The sequence below is a fragment of the Urocampus carinirostris genome, chromosome 8 (assembly GCF_059441175.1).
Source record: "Urocampus carinirostris isolate Australia breed hairy pipefish chromosome 8, RoL_Ucar_1.0, whole genome shotgun sequence".
In the NCBI taxonomy this organism is placed as follows: Eukaryota; Metazoa; Chordata; class Actinopteri; order Syngnathiformes; family Syngnathidae; genus Urocampus; species Urocampus carinirostris.
The window spans coordinates 14,067,894-14,094,569 of NC_142356.1; the positions used below are offsets into that span (position 1 = coordinate 14,067,894).

At 40.0% G+C, this 26,676-nt stretch overlaps 2 protein-coding genes across 2 annotated transcripts; one reads left to right on the forward strand and one right to left on the reverse strand.

Moving 5' to 3' along the window:
• Window positions 1–953: 953 nt before the first annotated feature.
• On the reverse strand, window positions 954–11,910 carry nuf2 (UF2 component of NDC80 kinetochore complex). The gene is made up of 13 exons (XM_088341683.1): window positions 11,707–11,910; window positions 11,542–11,616; window positions 9,426–9,502; window positions 9,093–9,154; window positions 8,888–8,985; window positions 7,558–7,631; window positions 3,391–3,484; window positions 3,247–3,309; window positions 3,038–3,175; window positions 2,815–2,955; window positions 2,527–2,702; window positions 1,623–1,758; window positions 954–1,554 (listed from the first exon to the last, which is right to left on the reverse strand). Exons 1-13 carry the CDS (start codon window positions 11,827–11,829, stop codon window positions 1,444–1,446), a joined length of 1,368 nt encoding a protein of 455 aa, XP_088197809.1. The 5' UTR covers window positions 11,830–11,910; the 3' UTR covers window positions 954–1,443.
• On the forward strand, window positions 11,611–26,676 carry LOC148360775 (uncharacterized). The gene is made up of 6 exons (XM_088341684.1): window positions 11,611–11,642; window positions 13,284–13,360; window positions 16,396–16,749; window positions 17,941–18,291; window positions 22,602–22,699; window positions 26,087–26,676. The coding sequence occupies exons 2-6, from the start codon at window positions 13,309–13,311 to the stop codon at window positions 26,255–26,257; spliced, it is 1,026 nt and encodes a 341-aa protein (XP_088197810.1). The 5' UTR covers window positions 11,611–11,642; window positions 13,284–13,308; the 3' UTR covers window positions 26,258–26,676.

Below are 26,676 nucleotides of genomic sequence, written 5' to 3' on the forward strand. Positions count from 1 at the left end.
TGCATTCAGATTGTCCTAAGTTTCATTTGTAACGAAAGTGTTGTGTTGTAATGTGTTCAAATAAACTTTACATGTGCCTGCCTTGAATGTTTAAGTGTGGATATTGAATCGCTGCACTGACACCCAGTGGCAAAAAGTAGTAGTACAAAAATACTCCCTTCAATTTTTCTCCAACACACTGCCAATTGTAAGTTAATTTAAACACTGGGAATTACGATCCTACTACTGGCGAACTACTTAACGGGGAAAACGCATATAATATAGCAAAAATGCACGAATAAACGTGCATTTTATCTATTTAAAAACCCCAATTGAGGGGTTTTCTATCTTGCAAAGGATTTGCCTTGAGGGGGTTGGAGTTAATTGTCCAAGGTACCTTACAGAAGGCTTGAAAAACAGGAAAAATAGTGCGGTTTGGTCACCTTGAGTCTCTAGATAATATTCTTGTGCTCTTTAATACTCGTTTTTGGTTGTGTAGCAACAATTGGCCAAAAAATATACTGTCGCTTTGAGAAAAAGGTAAGTAACGTTACTTCAGGCACAAGCTAACGATAATAGCTGTGGAATTACCAACCCATCTCTTGCTGAAACATGTAACCAAAAACTAAATCACCAACATCCAAAGCACTTTAAGCAGGGATCAGAATGGAGATTTTCATTTTCAGCTGAAATAGCCAGGGTCCAGGAATAAAGCAGGGCGGAGACCCCCCCCCCCTGGGTTTTAATAATAATTTCCTTTAGGCAATTTACTTGTCCAAAACCATGCTTATATTTATCGTTTAAGTAATATTTTTAGAAGATTAAAATAATTTGCCCACATAACTGATTTTTTTGTAAATACTGCAAGATAAATTCAAATGCAGTTCAGTCCCTGCAGCTTAGCAACAATGCGGCCAATTTTTCTAACGGCCGCCAGGGTGCGCCAGAGCAATAAAGGAAAGAGTGAGACAGTCGGATTTTGAATTTGTTTGCTATGCAAGAGAAAAAGTGAAAAAGTCGGAATGCCTTTGGGGTTCAAAAACAGCGGAAATCCGCGGAAAATTCTGATCCCTGTTTAAGGTAAATTGCATATTTAAACATCTTTTCCAATGTTCCTACCTTTTTAATATAACGAGATTTTTTTTAATCAATTGTAACACATTTTCATGAACAATTCAAGAGTTTGTGAAACATTGAAATGTGATCAGAAAAAACACAGTAACCAAACGTTAATAAAACTTGCATGTGAAGACAAAAGTTAACCGGAGTGCCCAACCTTTAGTGTAACCTTTAAAGAGTTAATGTGGTAACACTTAAATTAAACCAAATTACCCACGAAAGACACCATAAAGGCAACTGGGTGCTATTTTTTTTTATAACAGGAAAGTACTTCTGAACAGGTCTTGTAAAAGTGCACATGCTTTTTAACTTGTAAGATATCTTAACCTCCCCATGTTAACCTATTTACTGGTAATCCCCCAACATTTTGATGGCATCCTCTTTAATAGTTGAAATCATTGCTTCCATTTTTTGGTCCAACTCATCCATGGCATTTGAAAGTGTGTCAAATATTTCCTAGGGACAGAAAAGAATAACTATGATAAGATGAACAAACCAACAGAGAAATAGTTTGGCGGGCATACCTGAGCTTTTGTGGTATCATTCTGGCAGACGTCTTTAAAGCTCTGGATTTCACCTTTCAGCTGCTGGATCTCTCGAGAAACTCCATCGATTTCATCGGCTTTTTCTTCATGTTTCTGAAGCATTTGGTTAAACTGTCTGGATTCACAAACAAATGTGTTTACCAAAGTAAAAAGGGGATCTTGAAGAAAGGATTTTTTTTTTTTTTTTTTTTTAAGATCGTTAATATCTAGTAATGATATGGCTGATATAGTAGGAACCCCCCCAGTGTTATGGCATCCCCACCTTACGATTTTTTCCTTTCACAATGTTAAATAAGATGTTTATCAAGTCTCTTATTCCAGAGTTTTCTCCACTACATAAATTCAACATATTATTTGACATGCCCAAGTCACAAAAGAGTTTGCGTGTATTACCTTATGTGACTGATACCTGTTTGCCACTAATTGCCGCCATTAAATGTCAGCCAGCTAATAATTTAATGAATATGCTATCTGGAAATCCACTTGGCCTTTCCATTCGGTATCTCGTTAACAAACATTAATTAGTCTAGCTATTATCCCCAGACTTGCAGTGACGATAAGGGGAGAACCTAAAAGATAACCATGGAAATGAAGGTTGAGACAATGAACTACAAATGAAGCACATGTATTGCTAAAGAATATTACTAATCAAGTGCTAGTTCAATAATCGGGTTTCATTTTTAATCCTACATTGCAATCTTTCCTCCTTTGCATCCACCCACTACTCCATAACCCTAGCTCAAGGCACGTTACACTAAGCGTAAGGATTTATTTCCCTTCACGCTCATGTTGATCATCAATGATTTATCGCACATAAATATTTCTATAAACTATTAGGCTGTTTTTGTGTAATTGCAAAGCAGACCCAGAAATGCATGCATACCCCAACACATTGTTGACACGTTGCTCCTTAGTCTCCTTTTTCTTCAGTCTGTGGATTTTATTTTTGGCCTCCTTGTCCAGCTTCATGTCGAGAGCTCGCTTCAGTTGCTCTGCTTCCAGGTACAAGTTCTTAAGGTTCTTTTGCTTCTTCTCTAATTGAGAAACCAGCTGCTGGTACTGCACGTGTCCAGACAATTTCATGCAGAAGACACACAAAGACGGCATTTAAATGATTAACTCGTAACGCTGCTTTTCACGTGCAACCTGTTAGGGGTCGATATTCTCATACCTCGTCATGGTGCTGCTTGTACCCGTTCATGTTGGTTTCCAGGTCTTGCAGCAAAACATACATTTGCTGGATTGTCATGCAAGTACGGTTCATTCTCTGGACTGTGTTTTGCAGCTCCACTAAATCGGCGTCATTTTGTACCTAAAATACACAGACCCAAAATGAATCGTTCACATGGCTCGTTTTTTTATTTGCTGTGACCGGGGACAAACCAAAAACTCACGATGGAACTTTTGATGTCCCGGACATTTTCCCTCATCGTCTCCATTTGTCTCTGCAATTCCTCAGGTGACTCGACAATTTGAGATTTGAGTTTGGTTATGTCTTCTCTCCTGTTGTTTACATCCATGTTCACCTGGGACTAAAACAAACCCCCCAAAAATATCTTATTTAATCAATTTAGGTTTCAATTTTTGGTGTCTCTTCTCATACCAATTTCTGTGTTTTCTCTGCTATTTTAGATTTCCACTCTGAAACAGTGCTCTTCTTGTGATTCTGGAATAAGACCACCGAATTCACGTTAAACTTGACAAGCAGAGCAGTGAACTTAATGAATGCCCTTTTGTTTAAGCTTACCAATTCGTTGCATAAACTGCTGCTGGTGGACCCCAGTTCCGAGATGGCAGCGTCCAACTTACTGGCCTCGGCTTGTTGTTCTGGTGGGATGGTCCTGAGAAAAAAAGAAAAAAACACATTCTCAGGTGAGAAGGCTACACAGAACTGGTTCGGCCTACAAAGTGAGCTACAGGTAAATAACATACTCCTTTATCTCGAGAAAAATACATGTATGGTCTCTTTTTAACCATTCCAACTGTTTGGGGGGAGCAAATACCAAGATTTAAAAAGGTTATTTCACACGCATATTCGATACTTTTAGATTACTTTAAAAAACAAGGTGAACGTTTTGCAAATATCGGAAACATTACTGAAACATTTAACGCCAATTGCAGACCCATTATAAATACAAAAATTATGCATGTTGACACTAGTATAATAAAGTATAATTATCAGACTGACAGTGTTGGGACTGATAACAGCCTAATATGGATGCCACAGTTTGACCAGGAAAAATATACCCAATAATTAGTCACTTGCTGCCACACTAATACTCAGCCGACACTTCGTTAGAAAGCTAGCAAGCATTTATGATTATTTTTTTACGTAGTAGAAGCAACAATTGGTTTCCTAGTTATCACGTCATGATGTGCGCAAATGACAGGAGTGCTTATGATCAGTCGCAGGGCTCAGGCTGTTGTGATTGTATGGGCTTCTGAATTTTAGTCAGTGCAATTCTTCAAGTTTTGTTCAGAGAATGTTTTTGTCGCACTTCGTATGTGTTAATGCAAATAAAATTATTATTGATTGACATTTGTTCCTCTGTTCATTGGATACAAGGTTACAATAAATTCAAAATTGACAACTTTGATATACAACTGAGAAAACGGAAGGAAAAAAGGACACATTAATCAAATCATGTAACCAGAATTTATAAGTCAAGTCAGGTTTATTTGTGACGCCCTTAATCACAAGGAGTCTCAAAGGGCTGCACAGACTACAGATGGTTATTATACTATCCCCTGATCTAAAACCTACATGAGGGCAAGGGAAAAACTCAAAAACCCTAACATGAGGAAAATTAAACCTTGGGAAGGAACCGCACATAATGTAACCCCCTTTCTCTATAACAAGGGTATTTTATGTAAAGTGAATCACATCTTATCGTCATCCAAAGAGAAAGACAATAATCAACTCTTAGTTCAAAGTCCGATAATAAATGTAGGATCATAATTTCTCATTACACACAAAATTAGACAAACAATTTTGACAAATGGATATACATCATGCATGTTTTTGTTTGTTTGATTGTCTTTGTTGTCTAAGACTGACGGCTGCGGACATAGTCTGTAAACGAGTGTCTTAATAATAATAATAATAATAATAATAATTTCCTTGTATTGTCATTCTGTGTAACAATGTACACAGAACGAAATGTCGATTGCACCTGACCCGTTGTAGCGAGCCGATGCAGCCGCAGCCAACAGAGGGCGCCGCCGACCACTTTTTAAGTCTTAGGAATGACTCGGCCGGGGCGCGAACCACCGACCTCCCAGTCTCAAAGCGGGCGCCTTACCATCTAGGCTACTGAGCTGGTATAACTCCTGTGTCATATGTACATTTTCATTTTTTTAAAATATTTATCATTAAAACTGATTGATTAGTAAAAAAAAATTTGGTTTTGAAAACCTGTAGATGTTCAAAGTGGCATCTTGCTGTTATTTATGTTGTTGCATTTGGGAGCCAACCACATCCTATATACAAAACATGCTATTTACCGTATTTTCCGCACTATATGGCGCACCATGTTATAAGGCGCACCTTCAATGAATGATATATTTTAAAACTTATGCCATACATAAGACGCACCCCATTATAAGGCGCTATAAGTGCATGCTGGTTTAAGATCAGGTAATTGTGCAATTTTGTAATTGTAATCCTGTGCAGTCCTTCGAGACATTTTTGGGATTAAGGGCTATTTACGGTAAATAAATGTGACGACTTGACTACAGTAGAGAATGTAGTTACTTTATGCAACCTCTAGATGTTCCCACGCTCAAGGGAATGTCAACAAAATATTCAAAAAGGTCAAACTTTATTAACAAACAAGCTTTCCACAACTCCATTCACTCCCAAAATAAATAAACAGCCGTTTTATTATTTTCTCTGAGGTAAAGCATTTTCGTGACACATCTTTGAACAACATCGACATATCATTTTATTTTTTGTCCATTTAGTCAACACGCAAAGAAAAAACCGTCTGATACTGTTATTTTAAATGAAACGTTAGTGCAATCGCAATAAAGTGACACTCGTAATGTGCAAAAACAACGAGTGCAAAGCAATAACATAATAACTGTAAAATGTAAAACGTAAACACACAAAAGAAAAACAAAGATCACTCTATAAGCTCCTCATCGACGAATCCCTCGAATTCTTCTTCTGCTGTGTTCGAATTGACCATATCTCAGTGAATGGGCCATCCAACACGTCCGGTGTTTTTGTGCCAGCGCTGTTGCCTTCATACGTATAGTTATCGTACTGACACTTCTGCTTGCCGCTCTTTGTTGAACAACCCACTGTTCAAGTGTCTCCTCTAACTCTGGCCATCTTGCTTTATTGCCACGGAAACTTTGTTGAGTTTTCCTTACTTGGCGGAGCTTATCTTCATCCTTTCTCCACTTCCGTACCATCGATTCATTCAAGTTTAACTCTCTCGCTGCCGCTCTATTGCCGTGTTGTGCTGCGTGACTGATCGCTTTGAGTTTAAACTCGGCGTTGTACGCGTGTCTCTTAACAGGAGCCATTTTCTTATACAAATGCACGTATGAAAGAGAATCTCGCTCTCTCTCTCTCTTTCTCTCTCGCTCTCTCTCTCTCTCAAACGTGACATTCTGAATAATTCTGCGTTTGTTTAAGGTAAATTGTGCTTTACATCTTCACCAGTCATAACCCTGGATTCAGACAAATACTGTATTTGTTGAATATGAATTAAGCAGTTTAATGGGGTAGCCATTTTGCCACTTAGTAAACAAATACAACACGAGCCCCGGCAACTACCAATCGTTTAATATTTCCCAGTATGCACAGCGCGAAAAATGGAGTCGGCGGCTGTTTCTCGTAGTTGCGAGACCTTGCGAATTTAATATTGAGCCATATATAAGGCGCACTGTGTTATAAGGCGCATGGTCAGCTTTTGAAAAAAAACAAGACTTTTAGGTGCGCCTTATAGTGCGGAAAATACGGTACATTATTTGGAAGTGTAGACATCCAATATAATTCACAATCTTTGATATAAACCTGGTGTGTTTCAATTAACGCAGGGGCTTCAAGATGAATAATTTCCTCGACTATGCCATCCTTTGGACAGAAAAGTGTAAAACTTGCTTGGTGCATGCAATAAAATGGTGGGTGTAAACTATTCTCTGATTTGATATATATATGTGTGTGTGTGTGTGTGTGTGTAATTAAGAGTTTTAATATAAATGGTTCTGTGTTAGATTATCTATGTGCTTATACATCAAGTGAAAATGTGAAATTGGAGGTAAAAATGTTTTTTCATTTGTATTAAACTGACTTCATGTCAGACGTTTTTGGACACGGAGGAAGATAGGGGGGCATCCACAGCGTTTGTTTGCCGCTTTTATTTGACTAAATAAATGAAAAACGATGTCTATGGAATTCTGATGGTACTTAACATTTTGAGTGGTTGGAAGTCAAAAGAATATTCATAAATGGCTGAGTTAACACACTTTTAAGTTCACGTGCAAACAATATACACTCACACGCATTGTGTCACTAAAGAAAACGTACGCCACAATGTGTTACTTTTGTATACTAGACATTTCCCCACTGATTTTTTTATGTAAATAATCAATAGTAATAGTAATGTAATAATTTGTGATTAAGGGCTATACAAATAAAAATGACTTGACTTGACTTAAAGAAAGGACATAAATGTGTTAATTTTTATGGATTTTTGAGCTTTTGGCTTAAAATCCGGTTTCGCTAGTAAAAAAAGTTTAGTTTCTTCCCTTAGTTTGCACGTGCGGATTTTAATCAGGTGCGCCTTGTAGTCCTCAATTTCGGGTACTTGAGTACTCCAAAAAAAAGTGTACTTTTTGCAAAGACCAGATACATTGTTAAGAACCATGATCTGTTATATGGACAACAAAGTTTCAAACTTACGTCAGCATCTCAATTTTCTTTTCCGCTTGCTCGATTCCTTTGTCAGAAGCCTGTTTTGTGTTCAAGTGTTCCCTCTGCCAATAAGCATAACAGTTTGGCTACGGTGAACACAGACTAAACCAAACAAAGCAATCACTTTAAAAAAAAACTAACACAGAGATAAACCTAACGAAACATTGTAAATATCTGTCACAACGTAAAACCGATTAATGAACTATAACAAAGCGTTCTACATTACAATTCTTTACTGCAACTGCCAATTTTTACCAACCTCTTGTGAACTTATTTTTAGTTTTAATATAGAATCTTAAAAATAGTATTCTGAGATTCATATGCCAGCAAGACGTGTCTTCCTCAAGGACGAGTTAAACAAATACTTTCAATATTGCCGGATTTCCAAAAACGTTTCAAGGACTAGGTGCCCATTGGTTGTAAAATAATGTTTTGCCTTGATCTTTGGGCTAAAATGAGTTATAGCAGTGTCTGAAACTCATGAGAAAAAGTTACCGGACACCAGGGCAGGCAACTCTGAAAAGTTGCCTGCCACATTTTTCACAACTTGAAACACAATAAGACGACTAAGCGGAAAAAAAACATTGTTGCAAAGTATTAAGAGTTGATAAACAATATTTTAAGTTTATTATAAATCTACATATAATATTCATTGCATGTATATGACATCGCTTTTTTCCATCCGCCATCAGTATGTACCTGTATTTACTCATCTTCATTCATGCAATGTTTGCGTTGGATTGTCTACTCCAAGCCATGTGAACTCCTCTTTCCACAATGCTTTTAATGTACATTTACGTTTTGTAGCATCATAAATGTTGTTAGCTTCTTTTGAATCTTCTGGGGCCTAAGTTTTGGCTTGATTCCTAACCACTTATCCATTTTTCTTGTGTTCTCTGTGTGTCTACTTTGCAAAATGATATGCAATTGAATGACCTTATAATGCTCGGGAAAGTCTGGAAGCACGAAGTTATTCGATGCAGGCTTCCAATTGGCTGCCAAGTACGCAAATTGCCAAACGGACCAAATTCCAAACCGAATGAAGATTACGAAATCGGAATAAAGCGAACATTTGATTTGAAAAACAATCTTTCTTTTTTTTTTTTCTTACTTGAAAAAGTTGTCGGCCACCCGGGCAGAGGTGTTGTGTAAGTTGTACACACAACGTAAATAGATGCACGCCCGGGCAGATGTTATTTCAGACACTGCTTATAGTTGCATTTTTTAAAATAACTTAAGCTTTTTCGGGCGCAGGTAAAAAATGAAATGCAATTTCAAAGTCAAAGCAGAATAGTAAGTTGAAAGAAACATCACGTACAAACGTTGCTTGCTTTGGCGCCATCTCATTTATCCTCTGCTTTCTGAATTGTAAGAAGTTCATGATGGCACTCAATATAGCAACCATCCTTTGCTTCTCTGCAAGGGATGAGAGAATATTTTGTTTAGTAACGTTTCATTAATGTGTAACCATCCCTAGAAATCCATGCAAAAGGTGTAATTCGGTGTATTCAAAGCATACTTACTCGGTGCGAGTAGGTCGTTAAATGAGAAGTCGTAATACAAACACATTGGCAGAAACTGTCGCCTAGAAGAAATTAGAGCAGATCTTTTTCAATTTAAGAAAACATCAGTGGGTAAAGAGAACGCTACACAGTATAATAAGATTTAACAGACCCGCAAAATGGAGTTACGCTGCCTTTAGTGGTCACATACAGTACGACACGAGATCGAACTGCGATTACGTCAATTTAATGTACTATAGCTAATAACCACACCAATAGCATTGTGAGAGAAACCACAAACAATTTTGGTTTGATTGTATCCACTCGAGATTAGACATTTAAAGAGGAACTCACATCCGTTGGTAGACGTTGGTGAGAGCAGTTGCCCCCTCGTGATATTCAGGATTTTGAATGTCATCTACAAGTGGAACCTGTTGGAAAAATGCTATTTAAAAGAATTATCAAATGTATTAAGATTTTAATTGCATGAGGAATCTCACTCGTAGTACTTTATTTTTGCTAGAATGGTAAAAGGTAGACCAACAGTTAAAAGTTCACATTTGAAATGGATTTGGATTTCATAAAATATTGCTGTACAGGTTTTTTTTTATTCATTTTAAACCACAAGTCGCCAACCCTTGTGAAGCTGAGAGCTACTTTTTTGATTAATTAGCCTGAAAGGCTAGCAGTTTGAATCTAATTTCTAATAGCCCATTTGTAGCAATGACAATAAAGGTATATTCTATTCTATTCTAAAACATGTCATCACCAGATTGTAATTATTAGAAGTAGAGTTGAAATAGGCTCAGTCAAGACTTCAATGTGTGCCTTGTATAAGGTACTTAAATGATTTATATACATCAATTATAGGCTATTGATTTCAATGATTTCCTAGAAAACCACCAATTTTCAAAAGGTGTCTGCAGGCTATGCAGGTCTCCTTAGGAATCACAAACTCCTGTTTTAATGCTTCACCGTACACTCTAAAAAAATTAAAATCCTACTTTCGTTGGCCGACTAAACTTTCACCTTTGGTTGTGATTACACACAACAGACTTGAATTGTGCGTAATTTTATTTCAAGGACACACACTCAAAAAAGGCAAACTGTAGGTTAAGACAACTTAATTCTTCAATAAATTTGCAAAACAAGATATTTGTACAACACACACAACTTTGTTTTATAAACAAGTCAAGTCATGATTATTTGTGACGCCCTTAATCACAAAGAGTCTCAAAGTTCTGCACAGACCACAGATTATTGCACCATCCCCTGATCTAAAACCTACAGGAGGGCAAGGAAAAACTCAAAAACCTCAGTATGAGGAAAATGAAGAAACCTTGAGAAGGGACCACACATGAGGTAATCCCCCTTCCAGGATGACCAGGCTGCAATGGATGTTGGAATAATAAATAATATACAGATATTGTCAACATAAAATTTAAGTTATTAAGAGGCTATGTAATAGAAGTATGTTTTAAGCCTAGGTTTAAACATTTCCACTGAGGTTGCAGATCGAATCTCACGGGGGAAGAACATTCCACAGCACTGGAGCCCGAATGGAGAACGCTTGGCTCTTGGGATCTCTAGTATGTGTAATAGAAAACCAATGAAACTCAAACATGCAAAATAGTTCTGAATGAATACATTATAAATACTGTAACTACCACTGGGTGCCTTCATGAGGCAATAATCCATTTTAAAACTGACTACTGCCAGTATTCTGATTACATTAAGTCATGTAAACATGGACAAAAACCAAAAGAAGGTAAGACTTTTGTAAGACTATTCCAATTGTAATGGTTTTCCTCTAATCTTTTTCATGGCCAAATTCAAGCACTTTTTAAGGACTTACAAAGCCAATTTTCCAATTTCTCCAGTACCATTAAAAGAAAAAAAATCTAGTGTGAATCGAAGATTTATCAGAGTCACTAATATATCTGCGATTTATATGTGCAATGTTTAATTCTGCGTAAACATTTATCAAGTTATATGATATTTAGATGAAGTAAATTGTGAAATTTGTTTATGAGAATAAATTACAGTAGTATCTAGCTTGCATTTTCAGTTTCAGGAAGTTCTTTCTATTTCAAACTGGGAAACGCTACGGGCCATAATAAATGCCTAATCGATACGTAATATTTTCACTGATACACATTTAGACGTAGCAGGCATCTGTTCTCTTGTGTGCGACTCCTACAGGGCAATGACACTCATTAGGACACCGCCCCTACAAACTAATCCCAGCTGCCGTTACAAGGAAATAAATGACAAAGCGGAGCCCCAATAGAACACTGTATCTGTGTCATTTTTAAGCAGACTTGTTGTGAAACGTGGCAACAATTCCAAACATTCACAAGCACTTCACGCTAAATTAAAGCACTTTTCAATCCTGGTATAAACCGCATCAGAATTCAAACGTTTTAGTGATCTCAAACACCTATAAGAACCCTGTGAAAACAATACTTACCATGGTGTAAATTTCAGGTCTGAAACGAAAGAGATGATACAACACCCGCATGTAGAGGAACTGAACTGATTCCGGCTGGAAATAAAATACGATCATTTCAGGTAAAGAGTTGCATACATTGTGAGTCTTTTAGTCTTGGGGTCGTTTGACAGGCGTTTTATTTACCTTGGGAGTTGGAGCCAGGTCGCTCTTCGTCAAAAGTTTCGCCTCATCGGAAGTCAGGACCTCCGATCTGTAAAAATCTAGCAAAACATCCACCGAGTGGATAGGAAATATGTTTTCATCCATTGTAGTTTCCTTGCAGTAAACACGGATAACTCAGTGCTAAGAGCCGACCGCGGGAATGGCGCCGAAATTTTCTATTTTCTTCTTCGGTGGTTTTTCTTCCGTTACTTTTTCCCCTGTGTAGTTTGCGCCACCTGGCGTGTCGGGCGACTCTGAATGACGTCAGCGGAATAGTGATGGGGGTTTCGGGTCTTTTTAGAGAACGGACTCTTTAGGCTTCGCTCACTGAAAAGAGACGGCTCCTTCGGAAATGAGAGAGTGATAAAATACGAAAGAGAAAGAGAGAAAGGATAAAAAAGAAAGAGAGAGAGAGAGGATAAAAAGAAAGAGAGAGAAGTAAAGAGAAAAAGACAGAAAGAAAGAAAGAAGTAAAGCAAGAGAGAAAAAGACAGAAAGAAAGCAAGAGAGGGAGCAAAGGGAGAAACAGGAAGAGAAAGAAAGAAAAACAAGAGAGAGAGAGAGTGAAAGAAAAAAGAAAGAGAGAGAGAATCATACCAAAATGGAGAAAGATATATAAAGAAACCTTGAGGGAATGATAGACAGTGCAAGAGAAAAAAGGAGAGAGAAAAAAGAGAGAAAGAAAACGAAATGATAGAAAGAGAACGGAAGGGAAAAATAATTATGTAGAGAAATATAGATAAAGACAAATGAGAAAGTGAGGTATGATAACAAATAGAAGGAAAGAGAAAAGGAAACGAGAGCACAAAAGAGTTAGAAAGAGAGAAACGGTGTTTACTTCAAAGAGTTGGCTCATAAAGCCATTTTGTTCACCAACGACCAACTACTAGACCAAAACCACGTTTAAACACCGAAATGGTTCGTAGTTTGTTTTATTTCTTTTAACGTGACATTTTTCAAATTGTTATTTTCATAAAATACACCGACTTGGCTGCCTTATTGAACACGGCAAATTTCGGTTTACTTTAAGGGACAGTGTGTATTACTTCACCACTAGATGTCGCTGTATGGTCTGGAACAATAGGAAACGAGTGCTAAAAACACGGATTAATACCAAATACAGAGGCTCAAAGTGACCAGAATGGACCATTTTCCTTTTTTTTAACTTGGCATTTTTGAGTTTTTGGTGTAGCCGTAGCACCAATATGGCGGACGATTATTTTATGTTATCAAAAATAAATGCTAATGCTAATTTCTAGACCTATGATAAGAAAATGCCTTTTTATATAAGTGTACATGTATTTCTGCTTATTCAAATCAGTATCATTGTGTTTTAAATGATGTTCAGAAACATTTTTAAACTATATTCACACATATAAAAGACACAAAAAAGAACAAGAACAATAAAAAACAACAAGTCAGTGACTCCAACAGATCTTCCTCTTTTGTTCTCTTTGAGGTTAGGAGGTGGAGCTTATCAACGTCTTGGTTTGGTTCTACCCAAACTCCCTTTAAGGTTCTTATTTGCGTTATAGTGACTCTCGTTTTTGCATTCTCAGGAAGACGTTCGGGACACAAGACAACATGAACACCATTCGACTCCTCTGGATTCTGCCGGTGATTGGCACTATATGTGGTGAGCTACAATTGATTTTTAGTCTGTTTCCATGGTTCCTTTTTTCTTTAGAGATGACTCGCCTCGCCGATACCAAAACTTGGGGCCTGTGGGGGTGAATTTATTTCTAATTCAAAAACACCCAATCCTTAGCTTTCAAATACTGTGAGTTCTGGACTAAAGAGCGCACAAGATTAAAAGCTCATGAGCAATTTTAAAGAAGAAACTCGATGTGGTTCTGTACAAGCCGCACTGGATTTTAAGCCACAGGCTTAAACAGCCATAAAAATGAACTGATTCATGTCTATTTCTTACATTTAGAAAAAATCAGCGGGGAAATGTCTAGTACAGAAAAGTAACACATTTTGCAGGGATTAAGACACTCATTTGCGGACTATTTCGGCTCGGTAGCAGTCAATGTTGATCAATTAGCTCAGCAGTCAATATCAATTAGATTGCCGCACATTCTCAAAACAAAACTCATTGTACAGACTAAAATTCAAAAGCCGTACAATCAGGGATGGCAGAGCTTAAGATCAGTCGCATGGCTCATCATGTGTACAGGCTGTTGCGATCGTACGGGCTTTTTGATTTTTAGCAAAAACAGTACATTGAGTTTTGTTTTGAGAATGTTTTTGTCACACTTCTGTGTATATGTCAGGGCAGTTTACCGTATTTTCCGCAATATACAACATCTATTGCAGCCTGGTCATCCTGGAAGGGGGATGACCTCATGTGCGGCCCTTTCTCAAGGTTTCTTCATTTTCCTCATGTTGACGTTTTTGAGTTTTTCCTTGCCCTCATGTAGGTTTTAGATCAGGGGATGGTGTAATCATAGTCTGTAGTCTGTGCAGCTCTTTGAGACTCCTTGTGATGAAGGGCTATACAAATAAATATGACTTGACTTGCTTTGTTGGACGTTGCTTCTTGTAATCCGTTTGTTTCGCCCCATTCCTGTTTACAAATAAACAGACTCCTAAAGTTTTTCCCAATTTGGTAGTTAGCCCTCCCCTTTCGATTGACACCTTTTCCATGATGAGGGTCTGTTCATGCTAGTTTTATTCATGTACAAAGCACAAAGTGTCAGGATTATCGATGTGAATCACCTGTGGCCACTCTTTTGGCGCCAACCGCTGCGGGCTCTGATTGGCTCCTTGTCACTATTTGAACCCAGTCCTGTCACTCTCCTGTTGTCAGTCCGTCTGCGAACCTCTGTTGACCCTGACTCCCGCCTGTCCCATTTTTGCTCCCGTTTGTCTCCGGCTTCGACCTGTTTTGATCCCGACCACGTCTGCTCCTCTGTCCCGGTTTACGACCAATTTCGGATCCCGACCACGTCTGCTCTCTCGTCATGGCTTACGGCTCGTTTCCGACACGACCACGTTTTTGCTCTCCCTGTGCCGGCTACCGACCTGTTTTTCCGTCCCTGACACCGCCATTGCTCGCTACGGAAGATCCAATTCCATATTCGGATCACAATCCGAGTGCGAGAACGACCTGCTTCCCGCGTCGAGCGCACACTGGATCGTGAGCGCAGCTCTTCCTCTTTCTTTCAATAAAACTTGTGGTAAACGTTACACATCCTATTCCGGTTCATGACACAAAGTTACACTAAAGTTGCATCTTCCATCAGGTGCACTTGTCATGATTACTGATGCGGGGCAACTGAGTCTGCTCCGTTGGCGCCAACAGCCGCTGATTGGCTGCTTCCTCTTTTTTAAGCCCCCGCTTTCCTGTCAACATTTGTCGGATCGTTTGTGAACCTACGCTACACGCTAGTCAAACTTTTGTGACTCTTGACTCTATCCTGCCATGTTCTCTGTCTGATTCCCGTTGCCGACCTTTTTCTGAACCCGTTTATGTCTTTGCTCCTCCGCCCCGGCCGTCGACCTGTTTTTTCCTCGACACAGAAGTGCCACTTCCGCGTTCCAGCTATCTGCTACCTGTGACCGACGATCACCGGATCGTGGATGCAAGTCCTTTTCTCCTTCTAAATAAAACTGAGTAAAACGAACGCAATTTCCTGGTGCGTGACAGCACTCTTTAGTCCAGAATTTACCGTCCTTCTGGATCACAGGTGTCAAACAGGCGGCCCACGGGCCAGATCAGGCCTGCTTAGGGATTGAATCCGGCCTGCGAGACAACACTCAGAGAAGCGCAAGAGAAAAACAAGCTGCAGGTTGAAATATATCAACTTGATGTTGCCAAAGAAAACTGCCTCGAACAAAGACACTGTACTTGTATTTATCTCTCTCTCTCTCTCTCTCTCTCCATCTTTTCCACCCCTTTTCTCCCACTCTCTGTCTCTGTCTCTTTCACTCTCTGTGTCTCTTTTTCTCTTCCTTTGTTGCTCTTTGTCTATTTCTCTCTCTGTGTCTTTTTAACTTCTTTTGCCCTAACATCGTTTTTTCTTTTTCTCTCTTTTCTCTTTCTCTCTTCCTACCCTCGGCGCTTTCTTTTCTCTTTTCTCTCCTGTCTTTCTATTTCTCTTTGGATTTCTTTCTTCCGCTCCCTTGCTTTCCCCCTCTCTCACCACTTCTCTTTTTATCTCTTTTGTTTCTCACGCTCTCTCCCTCTCTCTCTTTTTTTGTCCCTCACTGAAATGAGACGGCTGTGTAGCACTATCTAGATACTCTATAGAACACGCTACAGTGGGTATAAGCACGTCACATTGGGTATTTGTATATTGCATTCTTTTTGCTTTATTATTGTACTGTTCTCAGCTCAGGGATGCTGCTGGAAATGTGAATTTCCCTTCGGGGATATCTATCTATCTATCTATCTATCTATCTATCTATCTATCTATCTATCTATCTATCTATCTATCTATCTATCTATCTATCTATCTATCTATCTATCTATCTATCTATCTATCTATCTATCTATCTATCTATCTATCTATCTATCTATCTATCTATCTATCTATCTATCTATCTATCTATCTATCTATCTATCTATCTATCTATCTATCTATCTATCTATCTATCTATCTATCTATCTAATCTATCTTACAAAAAAATCAATACGACGTCTTTCCTTTCGTTTTCATGTTCAAGTGCGTGGTGAAGTGCAGTTCCTGGAGAGGGAAGAAGGCGACTCAGTGGACCTTCCATGCGCGCTCAAACCCGGTGCACGCTCGCCTCTGGGCTTGTACTTGAAGCGTTCTTGGCTCCGTCCGGACCAAGTGCTCTTCAAGTACACGGGCGCCGAGGCGCACGTCAACGCCGCCTCCGACAAAAAACGCCTAGCGGTAAACGGGGACCCCAGCACTCGTTCCCTGACCGTCACCTTGTCCGAGCTGAGGGCCAACGACACGGACCGGTACTTCTGCGAGTTTGTGGTGCCGAACCCGTTTTCCGAGGACGAACACGTGCCGGGAGACACTGAGTACTTCCTTCTGGTTAAACCCGGTGAGTAATGTTTCCTGTAATTTTCCACGGGTCTGAGCGTTCACACAAAGTCGGTGAGCGACGCTTGAAACAACAGTGAGCAACGGCAACCCCAAGTGTGGCAACTAAATCATAATCAAACACGTCCAAAACTTGACATTCTGCTGAGTTTCCGGCAATGCAAAATGATTTTTCACTTTTGAATGAATTGACTCATGTACTATTGCAAAGGTTGTACGGCCTACAAACGTCGTTTGTTCTTACAATAATCCTTTTACAAGATATCCATTTCTTTTTTTTTCCTGATATATTTTGTCGCATAATATTAACATTTTTGGGGGGTTGATTTAGTTGGTTGCAAGATACAGAACTGTACTTAATCACATTTTTGAGTGGAAGTACAATGTTGGCAACAAGATTCACTTGATATAATTGGAAATTATTTGAATGCGACACAAACTTTTTCTTTTTTTTCCCGTGTTTTTTTTCTACTTATTTAAAAGTCTCATTGTGCTTATTTTTTCCGAGCTGTTACTTTTTTCTTTTTGTTCTCTATTTACTTTTTTCCCACGTTTCTTTCTTTTCTTTTTTTCTGGCTCTTTTCTAAATTTTTCCCTCTTTTTTTCCTCTTCCTTTTGTTTCTTTTTTTCTCAGCTTTTCACTACTTTTTCATTTAGGTATTTTTTTCTTTTTTCTTCTATTCCCCCCTTCTTTTAAGTCATTTTGTGCATAGTTTTACATAATATTTGGTCATGTTGGGATTAAAGAAGCAAAAACAATCTGAAGAGCCGTTTAGGACCCGAAAGAGCCGGTTCCTTTTAGTGAGCCTAGCCGAAGAAGCCGGTTCTCAACAAACTCTACTAACTTTACTCAACTTCGTTCTACTTCGACTCGACTTCAAAATACCGCATTTAGGACACAACGTCGGGGGAACCCGTGTATTTTTACCTTCATGCACTGTAACTTTGACTTAAGTCGCTTTTTTAATTATTAATTTTGAGCCCTCATTTTTGTGCGCTGGCTAGATTTTCTTGTGCGCCGTGAATGTCCGAGTAGTGCGCTAAGGCGCACGCGCGCAGCTTAGAGGGAACACTGGTCTCTGTATTGGGGATTTAGTCACAGCGGGTCATTTTTGACCCGGAGGACACGGGGCGTATACAGTAAACGAGAACAACATAAGGGTGAACTAAATCAATTGTGTCAATGACCCAGTGGCTGTCGATCGAATCGACGTGTGCTCGGGGTCCTCGGCCGTGGTCCCTTGCCTAACCCCCCACGGTGCCGAGCTCCCGGTGGAGGGCGTGAGCCTGATGCGGCGAAGGGGCGGAGCTCCCATCGAGCTGCTATACCACACCAGGCGGGGTACCGACCACCAGCCCGCCTCCTCGTCCAGATTCCAGCTGTGGTCGACCCTGGGGCCCGGGGGCTTCACCTACAACCTCAGCGTGCAAGACTTGAATCCGGAAGACAGCGGCCTTTACAGCTGCCAGCTCCTCCTTCGCGGCCACCATGACCTTAGCGCCCCGCTTCACATGAGCCGAGCTGTTTATGTTTTCGTGGAAGGTAGGTGGCGAAGGGGCGGGACCGGATTGGCACTTCTTCTTCTTCTTCATTGAGTTTAACAGCGGTTGGCATTTATCACTTTGGTGCATTACTGCCGGCATTGGGGGGGTTACTTTAACAATGGAATCCAATACAGTTACTAATTACTTGATGAAAACTGTCATCAGTAACGTAATTTGTATACCATGAAATTAAATTGATGTAACTTGTCTACTTTTGATGACTCTAATACAAATATGCTAATTAGAGGTAAGATCTTAAGCCCCGGCCCTAACCCGACGTGGGCTCGAATGTCAAGTCAAGTCAAGTCAAATTTATTTAGCCCTAAAAAACAAAAATGTCTCAAAGGAAATGAAAATGAAATGATCTGCATTTATATAGCGCTTTTCAAGTCAATGACTTCCCAAAGCGCTTTACAATGTGCTCCACATTTCCCAATAGCGGCCCTGCAGCCATGTAAGGCGCTAACCTGCTTATTGGGGGTATTAAGGGTTCAGTGTCTTACCCAAGGACACTTCGACATGTAACACGGGCGAGACGGGATTCGAACTGGGATCCCTTGATCCAAAGACGAACGCTCTACCACCTGAGCTGCACAGGATTACAATGACACAATTACCTGATCCTAAACCAACATGCGGGCAAGGAACAACTCAAAACCTCAGCGTGAGGAAAAAGAGAAACCTTGAGAAGGGACCTCACAAGTGGCATCCCCCTTTCAGGATGACCAGGGTCAATTACATTTAGCATTACAGTACACAAACATAGTAAACACTAGGTAACGTGTTGAAAATTTGTCCGGAAAGTGCATGACAGCAGCGACGCCCCCAGCCTGTAAACTAGTCCAAAAAGTCTATGACGGCCACGACGTAGCTTCCCATCTCTGCCAGCTGGTCCATGCAGGCGTTCACATGCTTCAGGTCAAACGCTGGTCCGCGGACTCATCTCAAATCGTCCTTCTCCTTCGTATCACCACCAGGCAGGCAGATGTCAATCATTTACTGGGCCGGGCTTCTCTCTCCCGCTCTTTTTTTTTTTTTTTAAATTAGTGACGTGTCATCCGGAGACAAAAACAACATTTTTCCGCAATTTAAGGTCCGTCGTGTGCTCAGCTAGCTGGTCTATCTTCATCTCGTGCTCCAAATTTCCAAACTTGCTGAGGGTATCTTAGCCCCTGAGGTTGGCGGACAGACTCACCGGGCCACTTGCGATGCCACCGAAAGATAATCCTCCGCAAAATGACACTCTGTACAAGTGTTTGGAGAGATATGCAATACAGTCCAAAAGATTTCTAGCGGGTCCGGGGCTTCGAAAGGCTATGGATTAGCATTGCCCTCCTTAGCGCGTCACAAGCGTCGAATAGCCTGAAAAAAACGTAAACAGGGGGCCATGGAACAGGCAGAACAGAGTAAGGGGCAAAAGTGGAAGCTCCTTCCTTGTCTCCAATGTTATGCTCAACAAGGCACTTGGAAACCGGCTCTGTGCTCACTGTCATTTATTTACAATAGGCATTCTTAGGAGAACCATTTTTGGCAACCGCGCACTATACGGCTGTGTGGGGTCTAAGAAATAGACCACTGACGTGTGGGAGAGCTATAAGTTGGCTAACGGTAGAAGAAATATCAGGCAAAGACTTGTTGGAGCAGGGAGAGGTGCGAGAAGACAAGCCACTCGCTCGTCCACACTCACTCACTCTCGGTCAGCCCCCCCGTCTGCCTCTGTGTTTTATTGAAACCACAAGACACAGGCAAAGTACTGGTATGTTGAAACAGAGAAAAAAGACCACCCCCATGGAAAAGTACTGACACCTTTAAACAAAAGACAGGAAGACTAAGAGATGGCCAAAAGGAACATCAACTGATTAGAAATACACACCTTGAGCAAATACGTTTAAGCCTACTTTAAAGGCTGGGAGGTCATTACCTTGTGGCTGTTTACACACGGCATGTGGTCTGTGGTGTTCTGTCCTCTACCTCGTTCTCACAAATAAATAATGCCATTTTGGGGTTTTCTGGGCTCGACCCCTTAAACTGAGCTAATTTTCGGGCTGGGTCTTTATAATTGCGGGTCGAGTTAGGCTGTATTTTTTTTTAGTCCCGGTCTTACCTCTAATGCTAATAAAAGACATAATAAACTAAATGTAAATAAAATGTCTCAATTTTGTCTAAGATTAATTATTAATGTAAACTTGAAAAAGAATTAGAGGAAACCAAAATCAAGTAGTTACTTGTAGTCCAACAAAAAAGTGCTGCTATTATACTAAAGTATAGTGTATTGAGCAAAAATAAAAGGTTCTCTTTCACATGGCGGATAAAACATGCTTTGTTTTAGTTCACATTAGGAGATCATCAAGAACCCAGTATTATTCTAAACACAGAATGTGTTCACTTTCTAAATTTCCACCAAACTCTGGACCTTCTTGTCATCTCTCTCTGTCTCTCTAGTGTCAGTAATTGAAATTATGATCCATAAATGTAAGACACATGGGAATGGCTGCATGAAGTGAATGATTGGATGCCTTAAAGCACAGGTGTCAAACAGGCGGCCCACGGGCCAGATCAGGCCTACTTAGGGATTGAATCCGGCATGCGAGACAACACTCAGAGAAGCGCAAGAGAAAAACAAGCTGCAGGTTGAAATATGTCAACTTGATGTTGCCAAAGCCAGGTGCTTCTCACAAAAACACTGTACTTGTATTTATTTATCTCTCTCTCTCTTTCTCTTTCTTTTCCACCCCTTTTCTCCCACTCTGTCTCTTTCACTCTCTGTGTCTCTCTTTTTCTCTTCCTTTGTTGCTCTTTGTCTCTTTCTCTCTCTGTGTCTTTTAACCTCTTTTGCTCTAATTTCCTTTTTTCCTTTTCTCCCTTCATACCCTTCGTGCTTTCTTTTCTCTTTTTTCTCTCCTTCTGTCTTTCTATTTCTCCTTGGATTTCTTTCTTCCTCTCTCTTTCCTTTCCCCCTCTCTCACGATCTTTTGTTTCTCATGCTCTCTCCCTCCCTCTCTTTTTCTTTTTTGTCCCGCCCTCTCTCCTTTCCCTCCCTCTTTCTCTTATTTCTTCATCTCTTTTTCTTTCTCTTTAATCTACTAGTCCGGCCCCCGACAGAATGTTTGTTCTATTGTGTGGCCCCCCGAGTTAAAATGAGTTTGACACCCCTGCTTTTAAGGATGCCGTAAAATAGGGCACATGCTCCCAGGAATTAAGTATCATTCATCATTTCGCTTTGTTTATTTGTTCATTACCTGTTTGTTGGCAGGCTTGGGTAGGGTTACTTTAACTGGATTACTTTCAATTACTTTTGGATTACCCTAATACCAAATATGCTAATAAAAGACAAACGATACTAAATGAGAATAAAATGACTAAATTTTGCGCAGGCTTGGGGAGTAACGGAATACATGGAACGGCAAAAATGATGTTGGCAAGCTGTTTGGATTTATTTTCATTTTATTCTGTCGCATTTTATGTTCGTTTTGCCGGAGATCAAAGAGATCAAATCCAGGAGAGAAAGCTTACCACGTGTTGTGAGTCATAATTTTATTCATATTTAGTTTCTTTTGTCTTTTATTAGCATATTTGGTATTGGAGTCATCCAAAAGTAATTGAAAGTAATCCAGTTAAAGTAACCCTACCCAACCCTGTTTGTTGATGGTGACTCATTCGTTGCAGTTTGATTACATGGCACTTTTCTGTTTTTGGTCATACAATCATGTTTTGTAGACTGGCACCTAGGGCAGCTCTGTGGGTGGAGGGGTGGGGGATTCTGAGTGTGCTGCGTGTGTGTGGAATGAGACGGCTGAGAGAGAGAGAGGCACGACCGGACATGGTAAATGTAAAAAAAAGCTAATGTGAAAAGAAGAGTTGTAGAAAATGCTTTAAGGATAGTATTGTAATCCTGCAAAGTAATCCTTATTTTTACAAAATATACCTGTAATTTGATTATGTCTTTTTTTTCATAATTGTGACGGAATCCGGTGACATTTTTCTGTATCCTGATAGGGTAACGTCGTATTCCGTGACTCCCCAAGGCTGGATTTTGGACCTTCATCTTTCCTCTAACCAATTTCTGCGCCTCTTGGTGATTTTGCTCTTTGATGCCACTGGCCTCCTAACATGAATCAATGGGCAATCGTTTAATTGATTATTCATTTTGTTGTTGAGCCTGAAAGTAAGGAAGGAAGTGGCTCAGCGGCTTCTGCCAATTCCACCGAACTCTTTGTCTTGTAACCACTTTTGTTATGCGTTATGGTTGCCACATGCGTGAGACCAGTTTGACCTTAAATCTTTCTTTTTTTGTTTTTGTTTGTGCAGGTCAATGCGGCTGCTCCAGCTACCCAAATCTGCTGTACGCGTTGTCCTCGGCCGTGCTGGCTCTTATCGTGCTCCTCGTTTTAATGCTCGTCTATCATGTGAGTCTTCTTTCGGTATTTTGCAATTCTTTTAAAGCTGCATTGTGGACTCACCATACCACTTCTGGTCTGACACGCACAGTGGTGGTCAAAAGATTACATACACGCGCGAAGAACGTAATGTCATGGCTCTCTTGAGTTTCCAGTCATTTCTACAACTTCTGATGGAGTGAATGGAACAGATAGTTATTTTTTACAAAAAAACTTCATAGGGTTTGGTTCTTTTATGACTTTATTATGGTCTGCTGGGTCAAAAATATACATACAGCAACACAAATTAGCAATTTTGGTCACTTAGAAAGTTGTCAGTAAAATGAGCTTCATACCATAGCCTCTTAACTTCTTGTAAGTGATTATGAGTGACCAGGGTTGGGTAGGGTTACTTTAACTGGATTACTTTCAATTACTTTTGGATTACTCCAAAACAAAATATGCTAATAAAAGACAAAAAAACCTAAATATGAATAAAATTACAAAATTTTGTGCAGGCTTGGGGAGTAACAGGTTACATGGAATGGCAAAAATGATGTCTGCAAGCTGTTTGGATTTATTTTCATTTTGTTTCTGTTGCATTTTATGTTAGTTTCGCCGGAGATCAAAGCCAGGAGAGAAAGCTTACCACGTGTTGAGAGTCATAATTTTATTCATATTTAGTTTCTTTTGTCTTTTATTAGCATATTTGGTATTGGAGTCATCCAAAAGTAATTAAAAGTAATCCAGTTAAAGTAACCCTACCCAACCCTGTGAGTGACTACAGTTGGTGACTTCGCTGATTCATTTAAATAGGGCTCATTGGATGCAAACACCCACTAACGCTACAATGGGATAGTCAAAGGAGCTCAGCATGGATCTAAAAATTGAATCATTGACTTGAACAAGTCAGAAAAGTCATTTGGAGGTTGCAGGTCCTAAAAGCTACAGTACCAACAATTGTTGGAAGCATAAAGTGCATGGCACTGTTTTGTCACTGCCACGATCAGGAAGAAAACGCAAGCTATCACCTGCTGCTGAGAGAAAATTGGTCAGGAGGGTAGGGATTCAATCGAGGAATCACCAAAAAGCAGATCTGCCAAGAATTAGAAGCTGCTGGAACACTGGCGTCAGTGTCCAGTCAACAGTGTTTTGCATTTCCATGGACTGAGAGGTTGTCGTGCAAGAAGGAAGACTTTGCTCCAAAAGCGGCTCCTCAAGGCTCGACTGAAGTTTGCTGCTGATCACATAGACAAAGATAAGACTTTCTGGAGGAAAGTTCTGTGGTCAGACGAAACATAAATCGAGGTATTTTTTGCCACAATACCCAGCATATGTTTGGAGGAGAAAAGGTGAGGCCTTTAAACCCAAGTACACTATTCCTACCGTCAACCACAGTGGTGGTAGTATCATGCTGCGGGGCTGTTTTGCTGCCAATCGAACTGGTGCTTTACAGAAAGAAAATGGGATAATGATGGAGGATAACCTTCAAATTTTTCAAGACAACCTAAAGTCATATGCCTGAATATTGGGTCTTGGGCGCAGTTGGGTGTTCCAACAGGACAATGACCTCAAACACACACCAAAAGTGGTAATAGAATGGCTAAACAAGGCCAGAAATAAGGTTTCGGAATGGCCTCTCCAAAGTCCTGACTGAAACCCCATTAAGAACGCGTGGACAATGCTAAAGAAACAAGTCCATGTCAGAAAGCCATCAACTTTAACTGAATTGCACCACTTCTGTCAAGGGGGAGTGGTCAAAGATTCAACCAGAAGCTTGCCAGAAGCTTGTGGATGGCTACCAAAAACACCTGATTGAAGCGAAAATGGCCAAGGGACATGTTACCAAATAGTAACGCGGCTTTATGTATATATATATATATGTGTGTCCATGTATATTTTTGATCCCTTTTTCTGTTGACCTATAATAAATATAATAAAGTACAGTAATCCTGTAATCCTAGCTCCTGTATCCTTAGCCTGTATCCTATAGCCTATAGCTAAGTAAAGTAAAGTAATATTTTTCTGTTATTTTTGTTATTTTCTGCTACATTTACTCTATCAAAGAAAAATCCGAGTTGTAGAAAATAACTGGAAACTCAAGATAGCCATGACATTATGTTCTTCACGAGAATATGTAAACTTTTGATCACAACTCTAAATGCACCCTTTTTGTCCGGTTCATAACTGAACACTTGAAAAAGAGTTTATTCGAGGGCTTCTAAGCAAAACACATACTTGCACTTCCTGGACAAGTTGAAATTGGAATATTATTTCACTGAAATCTGAATCAACTGCATCTGCTTAACTTGCCAAGAGACTGTGGCTGTTTTCAAAGGATATAATATCAAGAGGCACTGGGAGATGAAACATGCTGATTAGAAAAAGCTAACTGGAAACTAACGCTGTAAAAAGGTGAAATGAAATGAAATGATCTGCATTTATATAGCGCTTTTCAAGTCAATGACTTCCCAAAGCGCTTTACATTGTGCTTCACATTTCCCAATAGCGGCCATGATCTGTGCAGCCATGTAAGGCTGCTAACCTGCTTATTGGGGGTATTGGGGGTTCAGTGTCTTACCCAAGGACACTTCGGCATGTAACACGGACAAGCCGGGATTCGAACTGGGATCCCTTAATCCTAAAACGATCGCTCTACCTCCTGAGCTACTGCCGCCCCAGGTGCAGCAACTGGAAGCTGTTTTATCGGCACAGCACTGCTTTTCCAAGAGACCTTGCGACCCAACTGAAAACGCTACAAAGGCGAGCTACGAGGTCGCGACGCTGATCGCCAAGCACTGCAAACCTTTCCCGCAGGGTGAATTCATTAAAGACTGTTCAAAGAAAACCAGGCTGAATAGTCAGCCCTCACTCATTTTCAGCTTACAAAATCTGGCTCGCTTTCTGAAATGTTTGGACACCCCTAATGTAAATGATTGTATACCATTATAGATACTTATACAAGTAAAGTAAAAAAGGACATTTTATTTAGCTTTGGTGTGACGTGACTTGCTCTGGTACAGTGGAGAAGCAGGTGGATGCAGAACGGTGAGAACGAAGGTAGATTCAAATCAAAATTGATTTTTAAACTTCCACTTGTAAAGATTGGTACCATTAGTAATAAAGTACCTTTAAGATACTCCTGCTTCTTTTAATATTGTAGTACAATCGTGTGAATGTGGTCAACACCGCTGTTGTGGGGCAAACAGAAGTGTTAACACCTGCTTGTTCGTCAGGGCGTCTATGGTTCCTCTTCCTTTACTAACCGCAACAGTTTCACAAGGGGAGGCGTTTCCTCACAAAGTCCTTCCACAAGGGCAGCAACTCAGATTTCTTCTTTTTTTTTTGGATATATAAATATATATATTTTTTGCACAGGAAACGAGTTTTTGACACATCTCTGATTTTTGTTTTCAGAAACGAGCTAGCCGCCGGGCCGCCTCTCGCCCAGCGGCCCCCGTCTATGAGGAAATGTCGGGCGTGAAGACCCTCAGCGCCGACGTTTCGGAATATCGCAACTGCAACGGGAGGAAACACTGCCCGGAAAACCATTACGAAACCCCCATTAGGTCAGGTTTTCAAATATGACCGGCTCCCAGAAATGACACCACTCAAAAAAATAGTCAAGGATATCCAACCCCAAAATCTCATTTTTCCCGAGTAGTGAAAATGTTTTAGTCCAGTTTTTGTTTCGTAAAAGTTCTCTTTTTTGATTCAAGCCAATAATGGAAATACGGTAAAGCACTGGTTCTCAACTGGTTTGACCTTAGGACCCACTATTCTACCCTAATGACGAGCTTCGACCTAAATCGAGAAAAAAAATCCACTTCTTGAATGTATCCAATGAAAGGATTGTGCAGTGTAAAGCAGATGGTCGAAAATATATATTTTTTAAAAAACAAAACGACGTTGGACGTTAAGTACTTGCATATAAGCCTTCATCGCATGTGACCCCCTAAAACTGCTTTAAAATAGCCACATAGTAAAGATGTTTAATAGAATAGAAT